Below are 22,876 nucleotides of genomic sequence, written 5' to 3' on the forward strand. Positions count from 1 at the left end.
AAATCATTACAGATTATACAAGTATCGTTTTTGGTTGTTTTACTGTCAACCCTTCAGCTGACCAACCAGAATAAAAAAGCATGCAGTGTGTGTCTGTGTATGTGTCTGTGTGGCCTGAGTTATTTTTTTCCTGTTATCTATATTTAAATGCTTAATAAAAAAGCTCAAGTGATGTCATCTGCTATGATTCATCTTTTTAGTTGCTAAAGATTGACAGAAAAAAACAATTCATATCTGGAGGCAAAGAGAATGAAAATAAAGCCGAAACCATGAGTATGAAGATATTCTGTGCCTGTGGTTAAAGCAGCAAGCCTTATTAGAACCAAATGACATTTAAACACAAACAACTTACAAAAGTTAAGTGTTAAATCAAGGAAATGTTGGAAGTCTTCTCCCCTCATATTCATCACGACTGTGTTGAAATTGGAGTCTCACAGAGTGCCTAAACTTCTTTTCTATTACAATAATGACTCCGGTAGGCGGTATTCATACTGTACATGACCTTCAGACACCCACTTAGATGATGAATAAAACATAATTTTTCTAATATTGAATTTAAATAGTATGAAGCAGCTGATCTCCAATATTCTAAACCAAAATGAAGATTATTGCAAACTTCAATACATCAAGAAACTTTTTTCAGAAAGGTGTCCAAAAGTTTACCCATTCGGTGACATTCATCAGTGTGGGCTCTATCTAAACTAGGTATCTCAGTTTGCTTCAAGGAGCCAGTCATAAAGCCCAGAGAAAGCTCTGACACTAAGTCCATCACATTAGTGTATTAAGCTCCAGTTCTAATAAACTTTTTAAGGTTGGGGCACCCAGCCCCTGTTAAACTAGCGGCAGGATGCTGTGTACGTCCGGCCCCAGCAGTGCATTCACACCTCAGTTCAGCTCCTGCTTTAGGTTCAATATGCCGAGCAGTAGATTAAGCAGCACACCAACCGTTCAGTCAGTGACATCCAAAGGAGCCGTGTACCCTTCTGATCATTTACCATCCACACCATCAATTTGTAAACTTACCCTGAACACCCAAACAAGCTGCTGGTCTCATTGATTTAAGTGAGAGACTACAGCCAAACAGAGACTTCACAAACTCTGCAGACGCAGAAGATTTGTTCTTCTGCCAAATGAATGCACCCTGCATGAATAATGATTAAAAAAATATATAAAAATAATGTGCTACCAAAGCATATATCAGAAAACAAAAAAAGAAAGAAAGAAAAAAGAAAAAATTTAAAAACATTTCATTCCTACTAAAACAGAAGCTGCAAGTTAAGGAAATAATAAAAAAAGATGAGCAGTTCTAAGTACTCAAGGCAGAAGAATTGCAAGTGGAACAAATCCTACTTTAAATCAAGCCAGCACATTTGTTCTTGTAGGTTTCCTCTTTACAACAAGCGATCCATCATAATCAGTGCCAGACCAGTCCTGCCAAGCAAAAGAGGGAACCCCACATGATGTTTCTCAGCACAGTCTGACCCAATCCAATCTGCAATGTAACAGGTACACCGCACTGAGAGCCTTCACGGTAAACTTGTATACAGTGTAAAAATAATAGAGACCCTTAAATTAAGACAGAGAAGTTAAAGTAATCCATGACTGGTTTAGATCATTTAGAATATGTATACAAAGAAAATTGACCACACAGTGCTGATCTATCTTCATCTATTCACTTGTATCTAAAATGCCCTAAACTTGCTTCAATTCATCATTTATTGATCTTTCAAAAGATATCGTTCCTAAAGGAAGACTAAAGGGGAAGTAAAGTCGCATCTTAAATTTTTCTGGACAGTCATTGAAGAAACGTCATCTATATACTCAAAGTGAGCAATTATTTGAATATTTTGAGGAAAGTCATAATAGGGGGGGGGGGGGGGGGGGGGGGGCATTTTTATCAACAGCTAAGAAAAAGACCTGTGTCTGTCTTGACAAACAACATCTTTAACACAGACTGACAGAAAATATGACAGAATCTTCCAGAATTCGACAAAAGCCTCATCTTCGCATAACTAGAGGTGCACGATCCCACACATGAGGCCTCTCTAAAGATCAATGAATAATGAATATTACTAACCTGACATTAATCTTTAAGCAGCCACTGTGTACAAAGAATATGTTGGATATTGAGTTTCAAACACTCCAACAAAGCAGTATAAAGCCCGTGTGAATAGTGGTGTCACTCATGTGCTGTACTTACGTAAGACTTTTTATGAAAAGACCATACAGTTTCTTTCCCTCTCTTAGTTTCTCTTAATGGCCACACCATGATTCACAAAAGTTAGCAACACCATAAATATTTGATATGTTTATTTATCAGTTATTACCATGAAAGGAGAGCTTGAAAACCTGGAATACTTTCCGCCTCATCTGCCACTATTAAGCCAAAAGGTAATCTCAGTGACACAGTGATGTTGTGTCTTGACTTTGGCTGGAGGAAACAGACTCCTTCTGAAAAATCACCCTTTGGAAAATGTTACGAGGACATAACCTGGGGGTGGAGGTTATCCTGGTCCTGCTCTTTGGTCATCTTTAAAAGGGGTCAATCTTCTTACATAATTATTTTAGGAGTCAACTAAGCTCATTGACTTGTTCTGTTATGCTAATCCTTGCCTGGCATCAGTGTACATCTGTCTGTGCACCTTTGCATCACGATGATGGTGGTGGTGGGGCATAAAAAAAAGCAATTCCACCATAAACCTGTATACAGTTTAACAGTATCATCTGCATAGTGTGTTAGTGTTGGGCTATAATCAGTATAAAGTTATCTATCAATAACAGCAAAGTAAAACTACAGAGTCGTGAAGACAACTTGAAGTTGTACATTCCTGTAAAAAGCAGCCCTTTAGCTGAAAATTAGGAGCTCTGAAATCAGCAGCAGGATAAATTGAGGGCTGCAGTGACAGACCCTTCCTTAAGTTCAGGACCAGGGACAGAATTTCTGTTCAGAACCATGGACAGCTCTCTGGTAGAAGCAAAAGGGGCCCATGGGGTGATTGTCACTGTCAAGCCATGGTAGTAGACACTGGTGCAAACGACTGAGCCACATGTGATGCCTAATTGATCAAGTAGTAAACTGTCCTTCCTGTACATGGCCACAATTGTTTATTATTTCAAAATTAAGTTTTTGTTTTCACATTACACCCCCACTATTTGAGGCAACATGCTTGTGCAACTGGGAGCATAACAAGCCAAAGACTACTAAATATAAATTATTTTCTCGTAATGACTGAATGCCAAGGAGTAAAGTGTGGCATGCTCCATCTGCAGCTCCTTTGAAACCAACACATTCCAACACAATTCCTCCTCAGAGCAGCTTCAAATATACATATTCCATGCATTTCTCCGATGAGGTGTTCCAAAGACTATGATTGGATTCGGATATCAGTTTTTACTTATTAATTCAAAACACGGCCATTTTTTTCCTTATTCTTTCCCCTGCATGATTTTTACCGCATACTCTGCATTTTCTCACACAGGCCCGTCGTCTCACCAACGCCTACAACGAAATGTTTACTACCGTGATGGTGCAATGGCATTGTCACGTTGTGACCAGGTACTGTCGACCCTACACGAGAGGAATATGTCGCAATGAGAGCCTGACACTGTGTTGTTTGTGTGAGGCTGAGCTCTGTGTGTCTTTTTAAATCATGACATTCACCATCCTTTTTCCAAGGACATTCCACCGATACACCTTTAGCCTTAACGCCGCATTTTTATTTTCTCTTATTCTGATTTTTTAAAAATGCCGCAATGAAACACGGCAATTTGAACAGAGAGGCTCTTCAGCCAGCTCAAGCCTGATTGCCTAAATACAGAGGTGGATTGGCATATGCGCTTTTGGGGCAGGCTGTGTGTGTGTGCGTGTGTGTGCTGTGTGTGAAAGTGCAGGCTATAGCTTGCAGACCCTAGGGTGACAGGAGGGGTGTATCAAAAGGGAGGGGTGAGCAGGTGTCAGTTCCAGCCCTTACCTAAAATCGCTATATGGGTGAATGATCCAGTATCCGGCCGTCTGGACCCTTTCTTGCTCTTTCTCCACGGCTTTCTGACTCCCGAACATACGCAAGGAGAACTTATTGACTCCGGGCTGCATCATGGCCCCAAATTGCCTCTGCATAAAACCATGTTGCCTGGACGCCCCCTCCAGATCGTCAAAACCGACCATGGCCTCTTCCCGCTCCCCCTTGAAGCCCACTGAGTTGCCATGGTCCTTCATGTTCTGGCTCCCCGTGTTATTTTTCTGTATCGAGTCTTGCCTCTGAAAAACATTATTCCCATCCGCCTTCTCCTCCTTGTTGCTGGAGAACGAATTTGATTTGTCTTCCATGGTGTTCTTCTTTTTCCCGTTTTTCTCTGTGACAAAGCGTTCCGTCTCCGGCTCGCGAGAGCTGCGCGCAAAACTGGAGAGGACCCGCCGTGAGCTCTCTTGTTTCTTTTGATGTCCTTCAAACTGTTCAGCTCCTCTGCCTTCAACGCGAGTGCTGCAAACTGAGACAGAGTGCACGAGCGCTCCGGTGGATCAGGTTTCTTGGGTTACCGCCATCTACCGACGGCCCCGGCTTCTACTGTGCAGAGCTTGTGTCTCGCCTCACTTCGCACGGCACTGCGGTTCAAACTGGCACAAGCTTCCGAACCTTATTTACATAATATGAATGTGGACCGTGACCCCCCTCATTTTCCTATGTCCTCCTTTGTCAACAGTTTCGCACATGGCCGGGGAAGCCAATAAATCCAGGCCAAATTTAAGTTAATGAAGACTTTTCTTTTTTTTTTTTCTTCTTTTTTTTAACCATAAGCACGTGTGCTCCCTGTGGCTCGGCTGGCAGCAGGTTTATATCCTGCCGGGGAGTTCTAAGCGAAGCCAACGTGGTAAAACAGATTGCAGATTCGGTGCGATCATATTTTCTGCTAATGGTCATGTGAGAAAATAAGCGAAGCATCTTGTGGAAATCACACATTCTAATATATATGGTCCAACATTCATTCTGTATTCTGTTTTGATTGCAAAAAAAAAGAGACGCACTTTTTTAAAACAGCAACCATGAACTGTATATTGTGTTTTACGAGAAACAGGATACAGTGATCTAATCGCGAAACAGAACAGAATGACGTGGTAGGGAATTTTTGGGGATTGAAAAAGGAGGTGGTGGAGGAAACAAATGGGAATTGACATTTAATAGCAAGACCTTTTGAACCTACCACGCCCTTAAACTGGCCCCACTCCGTAACCCACGGGACGCATATAATCCGCTAAGTGACACCTCTGAAGACAACCTTGTCTGTCAGTTTTAAATCATACCATCCAAAACTGAATATCTTTTGGTTTTGTGTATGGGCTAGCTTAGCAAAGTCATGGAGTGTGGAAATTGGGCAAATCATTTTTAATTTCCTTAATCACTCGTAAACTGGTTAAGAAAAAAATACTTTGAGATTAAGATTATGAGGAAACAAAAAGTAGCCATACGATTTTGAAAGTAATATGCATTTGTCAATAGCAGTGATTGGTCACTGGGATGGTAGATGGGAAAAAGCAGAAAGAAGCAGGAAATTCAAAGAGCTGTTTGCTCCGCGATGCCACCAGTGAAGTACAACAGGTCGCACAACCCCATCAGCTAAGAACATGCTGTACATTACTGCTCAGATACAGAGTAGGACTAACATTTGCATAGGACAGAGCCGTGCCCTCTGCAGGGAAAATCCACCGCTGCCACCTCCATGTCACACATTTACTACATATAAACAAACTGTGGTTAATTTTCCTACAAGCGAAATGAAAAGGCTTATGTGCAATAGGGCTTTATTTGTGTATTCATTAATTCAAAACCAGGTACCAGACTTTAACATTAGGGTAGTGATAAATCCATTTTTAATGGTTCTTTTTTCAGCCCCCAATGTCTTTATTTGATCGTGCACCATGAAATTTAAGTGGCCCACACTCGTGCACTATAGCTGCCAGAAAAGGACATATTTGTGAATTTGTGGGTTGAATGACATTTACATTGTACATCACACACAGCTGGTATTTTTTCAGCTGGTTCCAGTATTTACAATAGCCTGCATAAGCTCAAAATACTGTTGAAAGCTTTAGCATTCTCTTGCAGAATTTAAAGTGGATAAGCTGCATTTTGACATTATTGTGTGGAAAATCATTTGTCTTCTTCAATTAATAAAAAAGTAATAAGATAAAGAAATAGCCCTTTATTGCTCCTACATGCTCTCTTATACACTGGCATGGTTATGGCTTCTTAGGACATGTAAAGTGCTCAGTGAGGGTAAATAAAAACATTATATATATGTAAATCAAGTAAAAAAGTACCTGCCGTATAGATAGGGTCAAACAGCTTGTGGTCAGTTCATGCGGTTTTGAAGATCCAAATACATTAGTTATTTGTCATTTGTAGTCATGATGATAACTTGACAACAACACTGATGGTAACTGAGAAGAAACTGTGTCCTGGGAAAACCTTCTGAAAATAAAATCCAAGATGGCGGTTTAGTCAGTAATGTCCATATGGCAAGCTGTCATGTCTCAGCCTTGAAACCTGTTATCGATCAAACACAATAATTTTGATTATGTAAAAAAGGAAATCAACTGATCATTAAACGGTCATAAATTTTATTAAAAACAAGCAACATTCAGAAGCATGTTACACTGTATTACCATTTATTTAACAAAAACTAAGCCAAATTGCAGACATATTGTGTGAAGAAGCGCTGCTAATAAAATTAATTTGCTGACGTGTTCATCAGCAATCACCTCTATGAAAGCAGATGTCTTTCCTGTCTACTGGTGTGGAGCATTAAGGTGTGTTTGAACACAATGGCAGAAAGGAAAGAGGTCAACAATGATCTTAGAGAAGAAACTGTTGGGAAACAGTGGGAAAGATTGTTCACAACAGGAAAACATCCAAGACAGTTGCAAACCTTCCGAGCAGGGGATATCCCAGAAAGTTCGCCCCACTGTCAGAGAAACTGCATGGACTGATGGGGGTCCATCATATCAATGGAACGTATCAAAATAATAGGTCTATATTACAGTAAAAATGATGGATATAGCCTTTTCATTTAAAAAGTGAGGTATTTTAGAGTAGAAAAGATAAAAAAAAAAAAAAATTGTCCATCTTCTCGTTTATTTAATCTAGTTTAAAAAACAATCGCTTAGAAACAGTAGACCACAGATGAATAGGTGACACTGAAGCACCTACATCCATCTTTAATAAACAGTCATTTTCCTTGGATTGATCAGATCAGATTGATGAGTCTTCACTTTGCCTCATCTTTAACAGCTTCACCACAAATTCTGATAGGATGGTTCTGATCATTAAAACAATACAACAACTTTTGTATAGGTCTGAAGATAGTCTGAGCCAGTTCTGGTGAAGACTAGCAAAAGATATTTAGTGTCTGAAAATGTTTATATTCAAGCAACAATAGCTAAAAGAAGACGTTGATACACTGTCACTGATTATAAAGTTTTGACACTTGGTGATATTACGCTCATTATTCTCAGCTTTACACTGCTTGTCTTAGTGCCTTAAAGGGTCTAAAAATGTCTTTCAACACTGCAGCAAGCAGACTTTTTATTGTGTGTTTGATTGGATAAAAAGGTTATTGGACCATTTAGAGTCAACTTTAAAATAAATCTGGGTGGCAAAAATGAATAATGTCAATATCCTGGCCTACCTATTCTGTTCAGTCATAGCATCACTGCCACAGCTGCTTTTTCCACTATGCGGCACGACACACCATCACCGAACCAGTGCTATCAGCTTCTTCATGTCCACACAACCACACAGCTGCCTGCATACATCACTAGAGAGGGCATTAGCTCAGATATTCTGCATGTTCGGATGTGGATTATGATGCAATGATCCAAATCTTATCGTAATTTAAACAGCCATCCTTTATTTTTATTTATTTTTTTCTCTCTCAGCTTGTTTGGGGTGAAGTTGGATTAGTTGGTGTGCCAACTGTTTCCTCTACACAAAGCTTGTGTAGCTTATATTACACAGTTAATGTGGCTGCGAGGGGTAGTGGGAGAAAAAAAGTGTTGCATAATTACAATAGTTTAAAGTAATGCTGGTATTAATCGAGAATGAATCCCAGACGACTAATTTCAGAATCATCTCACGTAATCATTGTTCCAACTTTTTCGACATATTTTCATATTTAATGCCATGATACCTTACGGCTATGGTGATTTTTCCTCACTTTTTGTCATATCAGTTGTATAAAATGTAAAAACATATACTGGGATCTCAGGATTTTATATTTCTAAAGAGGCTTTATAGTGTTTGGAAATTATTATTTAATAGTTTAAATGTTGCTGTTTGAATTATACATTTAAGATGATCATATTGGGATTTAATGCCACTTTATGAAATAATCCAGAAAATAGATAAAATGGTTGACCTAATATCCTGTTCCCTCTATGTTAAGATATGCCCCTGATTCATCTGATGATCTTATTGGCCCTTCTGAAATTGCATTGTGTGTCTAAGATTGCATCCAGTCATCTCTGTTTACAGTCAATATCTCATCTGGACATGAAACATTTCATACCCCTATACTGCCAGCCATCACGTATGCCACAAATAGCCTCAGCTAGTTACAGGATGGCAGCATTGTGTTACAATGCCCCCCTTGGAACCTCTTAGTTTTCTGCAAGTCATTCAATGTATAGCTTGTGTACCTTGTTGTTCCTACTCAAACCATCTGGAGAAAGGTGTTTCAGTACAACTTTAAACAAAAATTCCTTCTCTTTTTTGAGAATACACTTGAACACTTTATCTTTTGTGTAATGAAGTTAATTGGATTTAAATCTATGGGAACTTTAGTGCAAATTTTGGATGCAACGGCTGTAAATGACCCATTGCACTCACACTGAAACATTTGAAAGTTTCAAGCTCAATTTTGAACACTAATTCAAAAAGACAAATCTTTCCCCTCTTGAGCCAAACATGGCTGCCGATTCATTTGTCCTATTTAGACTCTTGTCCAGCGACAGACTACTTTGATTAAACCATGATTGGGGTTAGGAAGATGGTAATGTTGTAATAGGATTGCCGGATTCTGGATTTTCTCCAGTTGAGTCTATCATGGTATCATGGACTAGAGGGATAAGACTGAGGCATTGGACAAGGACACGCTGAGGGAAGTGGTCACTTAATCAGCAAACATACTCGAGTAAACAAAGAGCATTATCAATCAACAAGATGATTACGATAAAATGGTTTAAAGTTTGTGAGCATTAAGATGAGCAACTTAATTAGGGGACAGCAAAAAAGCACACTGTCAGATTTCACTTTACTTATATATCTAATGCTCAAAAGAATCCCCATTTTTGTTTATTCTGCTATAAATCAACTTGTAAACCGTATCCCAACACCGTGTTAAAGCACATTAAGCATGGAACAAAGCAACTATAAAGTATTGTTATTTCATTTGCTTGACATGCTGTATGCTGCAGCAGTATGGGGAAAGTAGGATGAGACTACATCAATCAAATAAACCAGTTTCGTGCCAGTGGGGTTAATGTGACAGTTGGCATTACTATACCATAATTACAGCAGATCCACATAGCAGAGCTGATTTTTAACCTTTACAGATTATGCATCTCTTAACCTTTAAGCTGATATCAAGAATTAATAGTTATCTGCTGCTTATCAACACAGAGAAGAAAGAGGTTCCATGAATCCCGAAGCTAATGAGATCTTGTGACACTCCCTGGAGTTGTGGGGAAATATATGCACAGCAACAGGTTTCTGACTCATATATATGTTTAGAGGCTGCAATAATTGTCAGTGTTTACTTTCTTGCATTAGTTTCTTGATGTAAAGGTAAATAATCTAAACTATTAAATACGTTTAAATAGTGAAAAAGTGTAAATAATCACATTTTTTTCAGATTTTTAAACATAAATTTAGGAAAATGTAATTGAATTGATGATTATCATTATCATAATTATTATTATTATCATTATTATAGCAGAAAGAGAAAAAAACAGTTATTTGTCATTAGATGTAAAAAATGTTGTAATTGCTGTGGACAAGAATAACCTTCTGAAATGTTCTCTGTTGCACCAGAGCTGAAGAAGCCTCTGACTGAACACATGTTATTGTTTGATCACTATTTTATGTAGCGGGTGTGCAGATTGGCAATTAACCTGAACAGCTTTTGCAACATTTTCTTTACATGGTCAGGTCTAGGGGCTCAAGAGCTATCCTCAGCACAAAGCCAGTCTTCTCTATCATTTTTAAAAAAATTGTTTTTAGTTTGTTTTTACTCAAAGGCTCTGATGCTGCTGCCCCAACCGATAGCTGCAAATATAAATTGTACTCTCCAATCAAACAATAGATATACAAAGCTAAAATCACGTAATATGTTTTTAAGTTATGTCAATAAGGACAGATCATTTTAAGCAAATTAGTACATTTTGCGAGATGCTCTGACGAAAAATATTTTGCTATGACATCGGGCTACAAATGACCAATGTAAATGAAGGTAGGAAGAGTTTAGTTTTGATGCTGGTAGTGGAGTTAGGAGATAGCTGGAAGAGATGAAATGGCTGAGATGGATAACAACCCAGATGAGGAAGAGATGGGAAGGAAGAGGGTTGAACAAAAGATGATCTAAAAGGCAGAGGGACAGAATAACTAAGGTATCCCTGTAAATGCAAAGCCATCATAGGATGAGAGCAGTGGCATACAAAGTAGAACGGTTTTGACAGCATTGGAAACAGGAAGTGATTGAGAAAATAGACCCACAGGAATATCCTATACTGACCTCTCCAGAATAGAGACTGGACATGAGAGAACATACCCTTCTTTCTAAACTTGTTCTTAAGGTTAAAGGGTTTTAAAAATTTCATTTTTAAAAATCATGCCTTTGATTTATATTACTCATCCTCAAATGTTGTAGTGGTGGGATGACTCTTTGCACATGCACCTGTAGTTCAGTGAATGTGTTCAATCATGTTGAATGTTTTGGGTGTTTTATCTCCTCTGTATGAATAGTTGTGATATATTTTCAAATGGCACAGATCTTATATCACTTTGCTATGTAATTTGTCACCTTTCAGTGGATTGTATTTTTTCACTCCGTTATATCCTTCTTTGTCATATTGATATCATACCACACTTACAGTTATGGCAGCAATGTGCAGATCATACAATTGCTGGGAAATAACAATGTTGCCTTGATAAAAAATATGTAGCAATTAGAAAACCCCATAAACCAATATTTTCTGCACAACAGAAGATGGAAAACATATCACATGTTGTAAAAACTGAGCTTATCTTGACTTTGATTGCACCACTACAGAAGGCAGTCAGATCAGAGGCATAAAAAAATGCAGTTCATACACATGCAAAAATCAGATCGCAACCATTAATTTAGCTCATTTGTTTGATTATTTGCTTTCAGTCAGATCCCCAACATAACAAGCAAAGCCAAAGGAAAAAACAAACGAACAATCGCCTACAGATATTGATTTGTTATTTTCAGTTCAAAGTGGTAGTGTGTGTATGGGACATTTCAGGTCGGCTCAGCTGATGTGTGTGTTCTGTCAGTTCTGTTCTGTTCTTGAAAGAGGGGAGATCGTGAGTGAATGGTTTCAGTGTCAGTGAAGAATGACATGAGATGTCTGAAATGTCAGGAGGTGTAGGACTACCTGAGGAGCTCAAACAGAAGAAGCCTGGAGAGTTGAACAAAGGAGACTTATCTTAATCATTGTTGATCCAACCAAGCCACAGGAATCTTGTCCAGGGATTAGTTTCATTCCAGGATAGCCTTTTTAAATCGAGTAGGTTTCTTGATAAATTGTTATTCTTATTTCCATTCACAGGGAACAAGGTTTTCTTTTTAGAAAAAATAAATATTCAGAAACTGGACAGACTACACTGCTTTTGTTCACTCCACTCACTCCTGCATGTGGGCCTGTTCAGGTTGTTGTTATTAGGATGCCGTCCCTCTATTGCAGCTCACAGGTGTAACTGATTTCTTTCCCTCCCCCTTTCCACTGTATTCCAGGTTTTAAGGGGCTATTTTGGGCATTTTTTGTCTAATCTTCTGCTATAATGGAATACTTTAAGTCTTCACAATTTGGAAATGGCTCCACAATTTGTAGATGCAGTTTTTGTAGTTTGAAGAACATCTGCCTACCTTTACTTCTGAGAGAATTTACCCCACTATAAAGTGCTCTTTTTTTTGTACTCAGTTATGTCACTGATCTCTTGCTAATTAAGCTAATTAGTCGCTACATCCAGCTGTTTCTTTTTAACACCAGTTACTTTTCCAGTCTTTTGTTACCATCATCAAAATTCTTTGGAGATGCGTTGCTGCCATCAAGTCTTTTTTTCATGAAATTGAAACATTTCAACACTTGATATGTATTCTATATTCTATTGTGGGGAAAAAAGAGGTGTAAGATAATTACAAATCATTGCATATACATTCTACACTGTTGTAGAAACAATGTTTGTTTTTTAATTTAATCTATATTAAGGGTACACAATTTTATCAGCCAAACATCGGTAAATTCACCCAATATTTGCTGGGTGTGTCCCAGTTGTGTTGCAGTCGAGTATCCCCTGAAACTGATTAGATTCATTAACCAACAGTATAAGTTTGCTGCACACAAAAACGTTTCATTGGGCCATGTAAATACTGAAAAGTCATTGAGCAGATAGAGGTTTTATAGGCTAGAAAGTAATTGCAAAACATTTTTCTCTTACAAAACTGATCTTTTGATGTGAAAGGTTATGATAAAGGTTTTTGATACATTTGTAGAAAAGAAATTCATCAGAGATAGATGGATGAAGGGCTGGGATATATAAAATTGTCCACTTATTTTTCATTATGCATGATTATTTGATTTCCTGGAACAGAATGGAAAATAAATAATAAAAAACTATTGGCATTGGCCAAAATTATATATTTAACATCGATATCAGAATCGTCCAAGAATTTCAGTCTGTTTCTCCTCACTTTTAAAGTGGGACATCATGTATGGAGCTGAAATGTATCAATGTAACAAATCAGTTCTGCTCTTAGAACGTTCAGGTCTTACCGATGAATTTGGCATTGGTGTGCGCACAGTTTAATGTTTGTGCTTGACTCTGGTTAAGTATCAAATGTCATGAACATAACATAAGCATTGTTCTGTTCTTTTTGATCATCATTGATAGATTGCAAGTACAGTGCAGTGTCCCACTTTCACACTGCATTTTAAGCAGGGCTTGTTACAAATTTGCAACGGTAAAATGAATAAATATAGAAAAAAGAAACAAGTCAGTGTGATACATTTTAATTTACAAATGAATAGAGTTGGTGTTAACAACAGTTCAAATAGTTATCTCTAACGGTAGGTCAGTGTAAGAAAGGGATAAACATATATTTATAGATTTTTGATAAAGTTTGATTGATAGCAAGAAAACACAAAATAAGTCACCAGCTGACGAGATTCCAAAAATATCAGTTTCTTATTGTAAAACAGTATATTATCAACATTTACAAATACAGTATTTGCATCATGTACTGTGGAACTAAGACACAGCAGGACAGTGTCTATCCTAATACCACACTGGTCTACAGGCATAAGCTGGATGCCCCCAGTGAGTGACACAACACCTGATTGTGATTAGCTTGGAGACTAATTTCAGGGCTGCTCTTTTCTTCAATGAAACATTTTCTGCACCTCCACGGATGCATCTCACTGCACAAGATACCTTCCAGACTGCTCATTGAGAAAAATCACTGCCACTGCTGTTCCAGGAAGAGACCAAAGTACCAAACCAAAAATAATCTCCCGATTTTATTCATCACGCTGAAAAAGAAATCCTACATTGGCTTACACAGCACTTACACAAACAGAATTCTCTGAGTCACCGGACCCAAATCTACTGATATTAGCCAAACACTGCAGATTGCTATTGCCAGCTGAGTTTAACACAAACAATACATTCATGCAATTAATGCTGGGGTTCACTTTATGCGGGTCTATCTGGTTCAATTATACCACATAATGGATCTGAATGAAAGTGAAATAAAAATTTTCAGCAACTGTGTTCCTGTTACTTAATTTCTTTTTGAAGAAACGTGGACAAAAAGTTCACATGGTGCAGGTCAGATGAAACAGTATAGTTACAGACACCTTTGGACTGAGCAAACATATGCCTAAACAGTGGATCAGGTGTTGATGGACCATTGACAGCCTTTCACTGCCTAATTCCAGATTTGCGGTATGCACAGTGTCCACTTGCTAAGCGTAGTAATCCCAAAGGATTGGCAAGTATTTTTAGTAATGGATTTACTGGCGTCCGTTGATCCCTTGATGGGTAGCGTCTTTCAGAGCAGTCATGGAGGAATGAGCCACCCAAACCTTGCTGAGCAAAGTGTTTGCATGTTTGTGTGTTTAGACCTGTTAGATATCTGCTTACTGGTCCAGCCATGGGGCCCAAAAACATTGGAGAAATCCTGATTAACCTGAGAAAAGTTGCAAAGATTATCTGTTAGCTTTCCTATCCGAAACTTATCTAACTGAATCGGATCAAGTTCTTCACACATTCGCCACACATTATTCATTCACAAAAAAAAAATTGAATCAGTAAAAGATAAAGATAGAGTATTAGAAATCTGGTTCTATTTTAGGAATAATCCAAATCATCCTTTAATACTGTAGATTGTTAACACTGACCCACACATGCCCATTTTATGACAGATATTTTCCCAAAGTGCTTTTAATGCACTAGTAATTGCTGCTCTAAGTGTTAGTGTTCCAATTCCAAGTTGAGTGTTTTTACCTCTCTGAAGCTTTGAAAACAACTTTGCCTGGTAATTGTGGAATCGGAAAAGAAAAGGAAAAAAAGACTAAATGTTATCGGTATCATTTTGATAACTCTTAAAGTGAGAAGTTTAGGACTGAGTAAAATCAATTATGTAAGAAACATTTGAAAAGCCAAAACTTACCATTTTCTATCTCTAAATCTGTGCTTTTGACATAAGTGGAATCAATTTGGGTGAGTACTGTGTGTCCATCTCATTCTCATGCTAAATTGTAATTTTGTCATATCATATTTTTGTTATATCTGCCTGCAGTATGTTTTGTTTTGTTTGTAGATGGAGAGGGACTTGTGTATCCGGTAAACTAAAACAGAGAGATTTTTGACATGAGGTTAATGGTGTGAAATGTTCCATTTTTGGTGAACCACAGAGTTTTACTAACTCAACCAAATTGATGTTAATGGCTGAACCGAAACAGGTTTTGTCAATATATTCATGGTGTCATCGCATATAGTCCTTTTTCATGACGTTTCTATGCCGTAGTTGTGCTCTAATAAAATCCTTATTTCAGCACCGTGTCAGCATCATCAGACAAAATCTCTTTTGCTGCTTTTCTCTGCTACTGACTGAGCAGAATGAAAGCTTAGAGACATTCTCTTGCTGCTGGAGATAGACCTGTTATCAAAGACAAGTTTAGGCCTAAAGTTGCAAGATTTGTCACTGGTCGTGGTTTTGAAAAATGTAAATTATAAATCTTGGACATTTCTGACTCTTTGATGGCTCCTAATTCCCACATTTTGTAACCTTGCTGTCCTTCATTATTTCATAACTATGTACAAAAACAGAAGGAAAAGTTATACCTGGAGCACAATTCAGTAGATTCAGTTTTACGCTATTTGACAAACTGTAGTAACAATGTGTTGACATGTGACCTCCAAGTTAGCGTGACACCTGTTATGCACAGTGATTCTATGTCACCGCACACAGAGCTACTGTTGCTTTTTAAAGCTGTTTAGTTTAAGAGCTAGATTTTGTTTTTACTTGCAAAGTACGTGTGGAGACACAGATGCACAGCAACTACTTGTAACAATGTAAAAGATGGACTGTATTCTAATAGTGTGAATTATTTTGAATAAATGAATTAATTTGCATCAGCATTTACACCTCATTATGTCTGCGATTTATGTCATGCAACAAACAAGAAATCCTCGAGTTAAACAACGTCTCCATCCTGGCTTAGCATGTGAGGAGTCTGAGTGTTAATTAAGACTCCAAACGTTGAATATAGTCAGAGATTTTATTGGCTGTTGAGAAGATCCCATAGTAATCGATAGTGATTGGAAGTATTCCAGCAACCGGGCAGCATAGACCACAGTCAGCTGCAGAGAAACAGACGTGTGCATGCGTGCATGTAAACAGTTGTATGTCTGTCTGTGTGCAGTTGGAACGCGGAACAAGAGGAGGAAATTTCTTTCTATCAATTCTGAATGTTTTTGGTTGAACAGATAAAATTTGTTTCCGGTCAAAAGTTGGGCAAATGAAGAAAATAGAGGGCAATACATAACATGTGATGTCATCTCTCCTCACCCTCAAAACACTGCCTTTCGACTAGTATTTTAACAGTGACACTGCAGCCCTCCCTTATTCTAGTTTTTCATCTGCTTTAGTTAAGCTTTCAATATTTCCCCCTTCAATCATGGCAGTAAGGTTTCCTGGTGTTTTGATCTGCTGCCTCAGCAGAACAGAAAGGTTAAATCTCCTGAGCATAAAAAAGCCTTCCTGCAGCTTTGCCCATTACTTCATACAGCACTCTTACCTTGGAAGAGTGACAGCATTCAGGCTTATACATTTCACATATGAGGGTGAGCAGAGATGAAGCATGGAAAAAGCATGCATCGCTGCAAATGACCTTGCAGGATGAGAGTTTTAATATACATTCAGCACAGATCCTTTCGAGTTCATTAAGTCAACACATGTCTCATGATTGCAATTAAAGATTAAACATTGATTAGCATGTCAAAATTGTGCAATCAGGCTGAAGGGTTGTATTTTAGAGGGGATCAAGGAGGAGTCACGGTCAGTTCACAGTGATGTCTCTTAATCTCTGAACTTTCATGTTTTCAGTTCAGCCTGTGAGGCAGCGTTTAATCCCAAGGTGTCCCCAGAAAGCTCCATCATTCAAATGAACGTGTTTGCATTGAGTTTGGCTTGTTACAAATGAAAGATGTGTGTCTGTGTAAATATTTACACAGTATTTGAGTGAATCATTAACTTCTCTTTTCGATTAATTGCCTATGCTTTTTGTACCCCCTGCAATTTCTGATTGAAGTTTCCAGCAGCCAAAATGATTGACAGTTTAAAGAGAGAGCTTTATGAAAACTGATGAAAACTGTAATACATTGGAAAACTGTTGTACTGAATATGTGTTTTTAGATTAACAAATACATTTACAGACTGTTACAGTATTGTTTCACATGCAAATTACTGTATCTTTGTGCAAAGCAAAAACAAGACACAGGGATTTCCTGTGTTGACAAGGTGTTGTAGTCTCTGTGACTGAAATATTTTGTCAAACAGGCTGTCACGCCTTTAAAATTTCAAATCGGGATTAATCATATGACTTTTATCAATCATGATTAACTACAAAAAAATGCTCCATATGTACATAATATTACTCCCCATGCTTTCCTCTTTCAGAGGATTGTGACCTGGTTTTTGATGCAATTATGCTGAGAACTGAATAAGTGAGTTTATGGATGGCGCGGCCATCCATGCAGAGTTTATTGTGGCATGAATTTCATCATCCGCATTAGTCCATATGCTTGCAACCCGGGTTGAAAAAGGTATCAAAATCTCAGAGCTTTGTGTGCTATCCAACAAAAATACATCAAAACCAGTTGATAAGTGGAAATTATACTTACACAGCTGACATGTTTTCCACATTTTGGACTAAACTGATCTGAAGTATAAATCTTTTAGCTGTTGTTTTGATTTCTTTTTTCTTTTTTTCAGAAAGCGTATGAGATTTGATTAAAACAAGATTAACCTTTTCAAAAATTGAACATCAACTGATATCATTAGCAACTATAGAAAAGCATCTGTGCAATGTCATCAAAGCATGCGCAAATGCACAAATAAGGGGCAAAAAGTACCATCCGTGCACTTTTTTCTTGGCAGAGCTGAACTCCTTAGGAGAGGTGACTTGGCAGTAAACCAATTGTCTACAAAGATGACTGACAAGCAAGCCCTTTGCAAAGAGCAGTGGAAGTTTGTGGGTCCAGTCTTGTGAAAAAGTTAACTGTGTCCAGTGACTCCCAAAGGCAACTCACTTTGAGTCTCAAAATGCGAACCCTGATCCACGTATCATGAGAAAAATTTCTTAAACAACAATGACGATTTGATGTATGCAGAGTTTTTGTAAAAACACTTAATGACACACTGAATGATGTGATGTGTATCAGGCCATGCAATTACACACAAATATTATACTACCTTAGTCTGAGACAATGGCTGGGACTGATTGTATTGTTGGCTTGGCCTGTGCCATCAATATCATGAAAGCCGTCATCATGGAATGTTTTGAAATTTCGCCAAACTTTTGCTAAACAGAAACATAGCTAAAAAGCTGGTAAGAGCATATAAGAATACTGTCAGTTTACATTTTACATGATTGTACATTACAACTGAACTATGGAGTAATCCCCGAGTCAACAAGAATGAACACATGATGAGAATGTATGTTTATCAAAGAAGTTAATACAACCCTATGACTTTCAGCCATGATTTTGCCTTGTCGATGAGCACGATCATATCCTGTGATGTTTGTGTACAGGAAACCCATCAATGCCTGATCCAGTTCCAGGCCCCTGCTGCTCTGTATGCTGGCTGCTTGTCAAGGTTTAATAAGGCTGTTGAGTGGATCATTACTGTTAGGCACACCTGTGATTTTCCTGCTCTGACATGTCAAAATGTCCACTGCGGGAAAGGCCTATTAAACACATGTAATATTAGCAGCCACTGACAGGAAGAGAGCAGAGACATGTTTCCAGATTTGTGAGAATAACCTCTGAATTGTCAGGCTCTATCCCTAGTACTTTGAGAGCTATTGAGTTAAGAGTCTCATCATGTTAATCTTAATTGCTTTATTGTGTGTCATTGTTTAGAATTGGCTCAATAAAAAGTGGTATTGATAAGATGATCTGTTATCAAAGGCTCATTATAACATTACTGATAGCGTTTTTATAAAAAATGTTCCTTTAATTGCCAATTCATCACTATACACACAGCACGGCAATTTTACAAATAAAGGCAGTCATGCTCTTCATCATGAATAATTTAGAAAGGAAAGTTCACACATGTTGTTGTACTTGACAATTGAGTTGGAAACTGACTGGGCAGACTTGAATTAGTGAGTGTGATATGTCTGGGTTTTCACTTTGCAAAAAACGTCCCTTCTGGTCTTTTCTTTCTGAGGAGCTGTGGCAAAAAATTGAGCAAAAACAAGATTATTTGATTTCTCTCCTATCCCAGATTACATAAAGAAACATGTGGACTGTCATTGCTGCAAATGTGTGCTTTGCAACTGACATCATCTTTGGATCACCATGATAGAAAATCTGGTGCATTGATTTGTGCCTGACAAATGTCTCAAATTAGCTATTAGCTAATTAGCTATCTAAACCAATGTAAAATTTATCGTGCTCTCTGTCACTCAGAAGGTTAGGTAAGAAGCTCCTAGTCACAGTCATTCTGTCAGGATCACTTAATTTTTAATTGACTGTTGAAAATCAAGTTTTTAAAGTTTTATGTGTCACTTCAGCCAGACACCCCTAATTAAACATGTAATTTCTTTATTAGTTTCCTTTTTCTGGTTTTCAAACAAATAGGTTGTGATGATGAATTTTCTCTTAGAAATAAGAGGATGTGGTCATTAGGTAGTAGTTTTGAACTGCTGTAACAACAAGAAAATTAAGAAAAAACTTTATTTGAATACTCAAAGCTAAAGTTCATTTGATCCTGACACTCATCCCTGTGTAATGTGTGAATTTGTGGCAGAAAAACTCCAAGGTTGTGTCAGTAAAGGCAGGGGAGAGAAAAACTTTTGACAACCAAGAAAAATCAAATCAAAAACATAATGATAGAAAATAATTACAACTCGTGGAATACGTTCTTTTAATGGTGATATGAAAGCAGCAGTGGTTCACACTGATCCTTCATTATTCTATGTTCATTAGGGAAAAAAGAAGCACATGACAAAGCTTTAAATCCAGGTTTAAGTCTTGTGGCTCATCCTCATGAATAATTAAGGAGCTCACAATGGCGAGGTGCCCCAGTTAGATTTCAAGCTAATGAATCCATCACTACGGATTCACTTACCTCATCATGCTTGGCATCAGTAGACCCAACATTTAACCAACAACACCTCAGCACATCTCTGCTAGTCTGAGGTGCCAAAGTTCCTCTTGTCTTCTCTTGTCTCCAGTATCTCTTATTTCCCCAGGATGTGACAGTGAAAGAACTCCTGATAATCTGTGGTATTAATCCAGAATTTGTGTTTTACAGGCCAGAGATTAGAGTAAGAATTGCATTTTAATCATAGTTCTCTTTGTGTGGAATTAAAAATATTTTCACATCACCCCTACAAACCACAGAGCCCTGCTATCAGGAGCTGAGGCCTGTTCTCTGTTACCCGGATTAACAGTTAAACAGGATTAAATCGTTAACAGTTTGGCATGATCCAAGAAATTTTCTGCCCTTTGAAACACTTGTTGGATTGATCATCACAGGAACATTTCCATAAATTCAAGCTTATTCCGGAGCAGTTTAGTGTAAACAAGATTAGGTGAAGGACTTCAAAAGAGTCGTTTGATGGCTGACCAAACAATTATTATAGTATAGATACTGTCTTCTTAACTGGACTGTATCAAACTGAACTGGAATTAACTGGATTGAATTTGAATTAATATGATGTAATTGGATTACAAACTGGGTTTATTGGTGTTTAACTTGCTTATTTTCTCTTTAGACTGCCTTTTGATGACTTCTGTTGTAAAGTGACTCTGTGTAAATAACTGAATTAAGTTGAAGCTGAATAGATGGGCACATTAGTGTTAATGAACCACATATCAAAATTAGTTTATCAAAGAAAGAGGATCCTCATTCTGTGCCACTATCATACTTTTTCCAATACACCAATAAGATAATTTGTCACAGCAACACCAGAGCTGATTGTACAGTTGCCTATTCAGATTGAAAATCTCTTAAATTCTAATCCTGAAAACACCAAAAGTATATTATCATGCTTAATAGCATGCTGATCTTTAGTAGGTATGATGTTTAAAGTGTTTTCATCATCTTAGGTTTTCCATAAAGAGAATTATTATTATATTCACAGCCATGTGGTCATAACAGACTATAGATAACAGAAATAGATTGGACATTTTGAACTGAAAACATCTCTTGAGTAGAAGCCATGGTATCAGAGTCAACATCCGACATCCGAAGAATAAGAATGAAACTGAAATCACAAAAACATTGCACTCAGACCTTTTAATCCTCATAAATTAATTGCTTTGTGTTTTAATAAAAACTTTAAATTAAGCACTGTGCCAGCAAGCTTTTTGATTGGTGTATTTCTATTCTAGTTCAATCTTTCTTTTGTTTTTACAGCCATGTTGATCAATTATGCAAATAACAGACGTGCTCATATGGAAGTCTGAGCGGAATAGTTAAATATCATGATGTTGATTAAATGTTTACTCCTGTATGCATATCATTATTTTCTTTGCTCTAATTTACAATCTTTATTTATTGTCTAGCTATTTTCAGATATTTTACTCTCTCTGTTATCCTCTCTGATGCTGCTGCAAAGCAGATTGCACTCTCCACCACAGACTTATCGAAGAAAACATTTTGGAGAAGATTTTGAAGGATTTTAGCTTCTTAGAAGTACGCTCTGTTATGTCCCTTCTTGTAGAACAGCTTCAGTGTCTCAGTTCCAGTCCAGTCTGCTGTCCAGGTAAACCCCCGGGTATCTGTATTCCTCAACCACCTCCACCTCTTCACCTTGGATGAACCTCCTGATCCACCTAAAATCCACGATAATTCATTTTGTTTTGTTTGCGTTTAAGATGATGTGATTGTTCGCACAACGTTGAAAAGTGATCAGCTAGTTTCCTTACTTCAGCCTCTTGTCCATCACTGATGCACCCACCATTTGCAGAGTTATCAGTATATGATATCAGTATACTGTATGTGTCTGTAGAGGACGGTTGTAATAATGTAATAACAAAAAAAAAAAACTAATTCAATAGAATGATACCTCACCAAGGCAAGATAATATATAAAGTGTGTTAAACTAGAAATATTACTTAATTAAATGCAGGACTGAAGCAGGGTTTAAAATTAGGAAATCAGTCAGGGAAGCAGAGTTCACAGATAAGTATTTCACAATGCAGAATCCACGAACAAAGCAATAGTCCAATACCTAGGAGCATACATCAATAACATGAGTGAGGCAAAAGACAAAAACTGGCAACAAACTAAGTCAGCAGAAGTAATGATGCAAGATCAAGGGTGGAAAGCTTGTCACAAAGAACCTAACACAATAGAAACTGAGAAGAACAGAGTGATGACTGCATACAACAAGGTGTGGATGAAAGGAAAAGAACACTGTGGTAATTAACATGAAACAAAAAAGTTGTGACACACACCCAGCAAACAAAGGTAACAGCCATTTTTTCAGTGATTAAATCCTAAAAGAAAAAATGAAAAGCTGACTAAAATTAAACAGAACTGAAACTATGATTAGTACTCCACAGTTGTTCAGCAAAACATGATTCTTCCTTGGTTTCACTCAAAAAGATTGTATGTAAAAATAACCATGTACCCATATTATAGATAACTATCTCTGTAGCTATTGATGTGGCAGAAAAATATCCAAGTTCAAAGAAAGTAAAAAATGACTACTGAGAAAGGTAATAATCCAAGCTGCTTCTAATGATGATAGCTATCGATGTTGGTCAGCTATGAGCAGTAACTCTAGCCCCTCAAGCTCATTCAAGCTGATAACACCTGGACAGCACAAGATGGTATA

At 37.6% G+C, this 22,876-nt stretch overlaps 1 protein-coding gene across 2 annotated transcripts in view; it reads right to left on the bottom strand.

Moving 5' to 3' along the window:
• The window catches only part of hcn1 (hyperpolarization activated cyclic nucleotide-gated potassium channel 1), a 74,750-nt gene extending 70,140 nt beyond the window's left edge, over positions 1-4,610 (bottom strand). The window contains exon 1 of one of the 2 annotated variants that reach the window (XM_072372087.1): positions 3,972-4,607. In XM_072372087.1, the coding sequence (XP_072228188.1) occupies positions 3,972-4,327 (356 nt within the window). In that variant the 5' untranslated portion in view covers positions 4,328-4,607. Of the gene's footprint in view, positions 1-3,971 lie in introns of both variants that reach the window. The other variant, XM_072372088.1, reaches the window with a different exon arrangement.
• Positions 4,611-22,876: the final 18,266 nt, after the last annotated feature.

The sequence above is a fragment of the Leuresthes tenuis genome, unplaced genomic scaffold (genome assembly GCF_036924035.1).
Source record: "Leuresthes tenuis unplaced genomic scaffold, fLeuTen1.0.hap1 SCAF_19, whole genome shotgun sequence".
Taxonomy (NCBI): Eukaryota; Metazoa; Chordata; class Actinopteri; order Atheriniformes; family Atherinopsidae; genus Leuresthes; species Leuresthes tenuis.